At 46.7% G+C, this 4,746-nt stretch overlaps 1 protein-coding gene across 1 annotated transcript; it reads left to right on the top strand.

Moving 5' to 3' along the window:
• Positions 1-2,609: 2,609 nt before the first annotated feature.
• LOC123178270 (uncharacterized) lies at positions 2,610-4,366 on the top strand. Its single transcript, XM_044591432.1, has 3 exons — positions 2,610-2,903; positions 3,373-3,587; positions 3,686-4,366. The coding sequence occupies exons 1-3, from the start codon at positions 2,700-2,702 to the stop codon at positions 3,855-3,857; spliced, it is 591 nt and encodes a 196-aa protein (XP_044447367.1). The 5' UTR covers positions 2,610-2,699; the 3' UTR covers positions 3,858-4,366.
• The last annotated feature ends 380 nt before the right edge of the window (positions 4,367-4,746 follow it).

Raw genomic sequence — 4,746 nt, 5'->3', positions numbered from 1 at the left:
GAGCCACTCCGGACCAGCAGCCACGCAGCACGGTCGCGAGCCACCTGCTCACGAGCCGCCTGCTCCGCCTCCAGCTTGGACCGAAGGGAAGCCTCGAGCTCCAAATCCACGCCCGAGCCCGGCGAGTCCTCCCGCCAGCGCTTGCTTCCCGAGACCGCATCGCAAGACGAACCCCTCGACTTATCCATGGAGAGCACCGCCGCGAAGGAGAGGAGGAGGGGGAGGAGGAGTGGATTTGACGAGACGACGAATGGGGGTGCGGTGTCGACGCAAATCAGCGGCGGAAGCCGGAAACCCTAGCAGGGGGGAACGAAGCCGCGGGGGATCCATAAATACCCAGACCGAGCCGTGCTCACCTGGGCCAAATGGGCCACGCAGGCCGGGGGAGGAACAGGTAACCCAGAAGCAGGGGGAAGCCGCACCGGGCCCACAAACAGGAGGAGGGGAATTCGTCAACTGACGACAGGGTAGGAGGAGTGGGCTGGGAAGCCAGAGCGAGAGCAGGAGGCCCAACAGACGGCCCGTCCCGCGACCAACTGGTCAACGGGGAGGAGACCAGATCTAGGGCAAGTGGCGCCACCGTCGCGACACACCCCGACGTCGCAGCCGCCGGAGACAGGGAAGCCGTACCAGGAGCAGAGGATGGGGAGGAGGGGCATACCACACCCGGAGCGGCACCCAGGACCCCAGATCAGGGCGAGGGGCAGGAAAACTTACCAGATTTGCGCTGACGATGAGAGATCCGAACCCAGCCAACATCAGACGACGGCGACGGCACCGGCCGGCCCCGGCCCCCAGGAGCAAACTTGCGAGGGCGGGGCGCGGCGGAGGGGGAAGGGACCCGCACAGGGCGGACCGGTGAGGGCAGGCGGGAAGGCTCCTCGTCCGATGAGCAGTCCTCATCGGAAGCGAGAGCCCAAAATCGGGAGCCAAGCGGCGACGCGGAGGGAACCGAAGCCCGAACCACCGACGGGCGAGCGGGGGAGGAAGAGCCAGACGCTGAGGGGAGGGGCGGACCAGAGCCCAGGGCGGCGACGGAGGAGCATAGAGCGGTGCCGGAGGGGCGGGGAGGGGGAAGGAGAGGGACGAGGAGGGAAGGAGAGGGGAAGAGAGCCATCCGCCGTTCCAAAATAGATGACCCAACTTTATACTAACTTTGTACTAAAGTTAGTACAAAGTTGAGTCATCTATTTTAGAACGGAGGGAGTACAATCATATCACGACATAGATTCTCTGATGAGGAGACATGCTCACTATGCTTGGTGCATCATTTCTCGCTTGAGAGCAAGTAGTATTTACTTATATGATGTTGATGCACCGGAAGCGAGTATGTCTCCGACCAAACTTTGCTATGAGGTGTTCTAAACCTCGATCGGCGGTAAGAACAACACTTTGGGTCGATATCTCTTGGGATATGGGTGGATGAATTAATGGAGCATCGAAGCCTAGCTACATGGCGATAAAGAAAGTGCTGCCTCGGAGGTAACTCGGAAGTGAATTGACGTATGTCCTAGTTTTCTATATCTTTGAGTTTAGTTGCATCCATATTTAAATCGGCATTTTTATTTTTTACATCAACTACTACTAGAGTTGGCTTTGGTCTAATCATTGGGATTTCAAAAGATGTCTTGAATTAAGAAAAATCATGAACTTAAAAAATGTAGTTGGATTTCAAAAAAAGAGGAATTTAAAAATTGTTCCTGATCTAAAAAAACCATGAATTTGAAAATTGTTCCCGTATTTTAAAAAATGTTACAGATTAAAAAATATTAAGAATTGAAAAATGTTCACAGATTTTAAAAATATTAAAAAATTTGAATATGTTCCAAAGTTTCAAAAAATATTCATGAATTTGAAAACATTCTCTGATTTAAAAAAATATTCCAAAATTAAATTAATATTCACAAATTTTAAAATTGTTGGCACATTTTAAAAAAATGTCTGAATTACAAAAAAAATCACAAAAGAAAAAAAAGGAAAATGGAGATGACCGGAATAAATAAAAGAAAACCAAATTCAAGGAAGGTTCAGAACCTTCCTAAAACCGGTGGCCACGAGCATCTACAGCCGGCCTCCTTAATTCCTCCTCAAACATCCGTAGATGCGCTCGACATTGGCTGGATATAAGAGAGAAGGAAAACTTTTACTCAACTAGACTTCTCATATCATCCGTATATGTTCAGGTTGTCCGAAAACCCCTATATTGATACCAAATCCGAGGAGAATATGAGGGCCCACTGAGCGTCCGGTCAGTTCGCTACGTTGGACATGGCCCATCCTAGACCACCTTTTCTCTTTCTTTGTTCTTACTTTTTTTTCCCTCTTCATCTTCATCAATCACATGAGTGACCGGACATATATAAGAAAAAAAAAGAGGAGTATAGCTACATTGATAGACAAATAGGGGCTCAAAACGGACACACCCGAACATTGACCTGGTGCTTCCGCAAATGTTTAGAGGGAATAGATTCACCGTGGGTTGCTAAATGAAACCTCGTTTCTTGGTTGAAGCAAAAAAAAAAAAAAAAAAAAACTCCAGCAGGGCCGTACTTACCAACCAACAGAATGGGCTGTGGGGTTGGGAGTGCTGGCAGTTCGGTCCGGATAGTGGTGGTAGCAGAGGAGGAACCCAACTCATCTAAAAAAAAAGGAGGAACCGAACCCTAGATCGGCAAGAAACGCAGGCAGCAGACGAGGCGATGGCGGCGGCGATTCGACACGTGGGCAGAAGGCTCGGCGGCGGCAAGGCGGTTTACAAGCCCGTCGTCTCGCCGCTGGTCGAGGATGAGTGTCGCCGGCTGATGCCAAGGCTCATCTACGGCGGCCGTCAGCCTATCCCTTTTCGTTTCCGGCCTTTGTCTGCCTCCGCCGGCGGCGCTGATGTTGGCAACAGCAACCTGCATGTATGGTCGATACAACCCAATCTTTTCTCCCCGTCGAGTTCTAATTAACTAGACTAGTGATTGACTTGTTGTTCTAGTAACTGTGCAAATTACCCACTCCATGCTGGATCTAACAACCCTTGCTTACTGCCTTGCTAATTGGTCAAATCTCCCCATCGGGTTCTAATTAGATTGACTTATTGCTCTAGTAACTGTGCAAATTACGCACTCCATGCTGGATCTAACAACCATTGCTTACTGCCTTGCTAATTGGTCAAATCTCCCGGTGATTAGCCCCCAAAACATGACAGATTAACCAAAAAACATCGGCAGACACAATGAAATATTTTTTCTTATCATCTGTATTTAGTATTGTAGTTGTTGATAAATTTTCCTGCAAATCTGCTTCAGACAATATGACATGCCTTCTTTCTTAAGTCGGAGGGAGTAGCATAGCTCGATGCCTATAACCCTCACTTTCTGTTGACAGCAACCGAATGCAAAACCTGCGCTTGACCTCGACGCCAAGAGAGCATGGGGCCATCGTCAAATAGCAGAAATCGAGACCAAGAAGCACGACCTCTTCTACTTGCTCGCTGAGCTTGATAGTAGATTCCCCTCGCATAATAAGTACTTCCGAGATAATAGAGAGCTTATCCATCATCTTTTCAGACACATTGAGCCTAATCCCAGTGATGCCCTCTGGTATGAATATGATCCACAAAATTACATATACAGATTGATCTGCTCTCCCTATTTTATCTAAATTGATGTATATTTTTTTTTGGTAATCTCCTCTCTAGGCGCTTCTGTCGTTGGAGAGAAAGATTCAATAATTGCCTGGTATTTGGACTGCCTACAATGCTTGCCACTTGGATGTATCTGGATTGGGATGGATGGAAAGAGATGTTTGCTGATATCCTTGGAGTTAGTAGCTTGTTATCTTATCTAGCCCAATGTTTGAAGCCTATATAGTGTCTGTTATCAGAGTAAATTTCTTATCGGTACACTTTTTATTGGCTGAATGTGAAGGAACTGCACTTCTTGTAGCCTGACTTGTTTCAACAGGGTGCATTTCTCTTAAAGAAAAGTTCAGTTTATAGACCTTTGGCCAATAAAAGGTGTTCTCCTTTAAGAAATTCACCCCAATGTAGAGTGTAAAACTACTACTCCCGCTGATCCAAATTAATTGGCGCAGACTTAGTACAACTTTGTACTCCCTCCGTAAAGAAATATAAGAGCTTTAGTGCTCTTATATTTTTTTACGGAGGGAGTACTAAAGTTGTACCAAATGTGCGTCAATTAATTTGGATCGGAGGGAGTAGTAGAAGTGTGGACTGCTGCTTGCCTTACAAGCGAGTGATTTGTCGTCCTCGTTACCTTAAAGAAGCGACATGTTATCTGGATGTTGTAATCCGAATCTGTTCTCATTATATGGTGCTATCCTTTATGTGCAGTGAAGTTCATCGTATTATTGTAGTTCATATTGAAATACACAGAACATATTTGTGAACAGAGGGAGTGCCAGATGTGATAAAACAAACAAGAAAAGCGAACTTGTTTTTTCCCTCTGAAATTATGCTGATTTGTGAGGGTCTTCCCCTTTTAGCAACCTGATACTCAAATGGTCAAACCCGATCAGTCATATTTTGCTTCTAAAACAAAATTACAGCATCTATCAGCCAAGCGGCACCTCAAATTAGAAAGCAATAACAGTCTGACCAATTATATTAGACAACAAGGCAAAAACTAAACTCCTGTCCTCCTGAAATTTTTATTCACCACCAGCTTAGAGTGTTTATTCACCAATGCCATTAGATTCACATTCAAAAGCTACACCCTGGGCACATGCGAGCAATGCTAG

The sequence above is a fragment of the Triticum aestivum genome, chromosome 1D (genome assembly GCF_018294505.1).
Source record: "Triticum aestivum cultivar Chinese Spring chromosome 1D, IWGSC CS RefSeq v2.1, whole genome shotgun sequence".
Lineage (NCBI taxonomy): Eukaryota > Viridiplantae > Streptophyta > Magnoliopsida > Poales > Poaceae > Triticum > Triticum aestivum.
The sequence above is the reverse complement of the archived record's forward strand: the minus strand, read 5'-3'. Positions and strand labels throughout refer to the sequence as shown.

Excerpts from the sequence above, each read along its gene's own strand:
- LOC123178270 (XM_044591432.1), top strand. The coding sequence starts at position 2,700 with ATGGCGGCGGCGATTCGACACGTGGGCAGAAGGCTCGGCGGCGGCAAG. Across the intron at positions 2,904-3,372 it reads TTGGCAACAGCAACCTGCAT|CAACCGAATGCAAAACCTGC; the intron begins GTATGGTCGATA and ends TTCTGTTGACAG. Across the intron at positions 3,588-3,685 it reads AATCCCAGTGATGCCCTCTG|GCGCTTCTGTCGTTGGAGAG; the intron begins GTATGAATATGA and ends TCTCCTCTCTAG.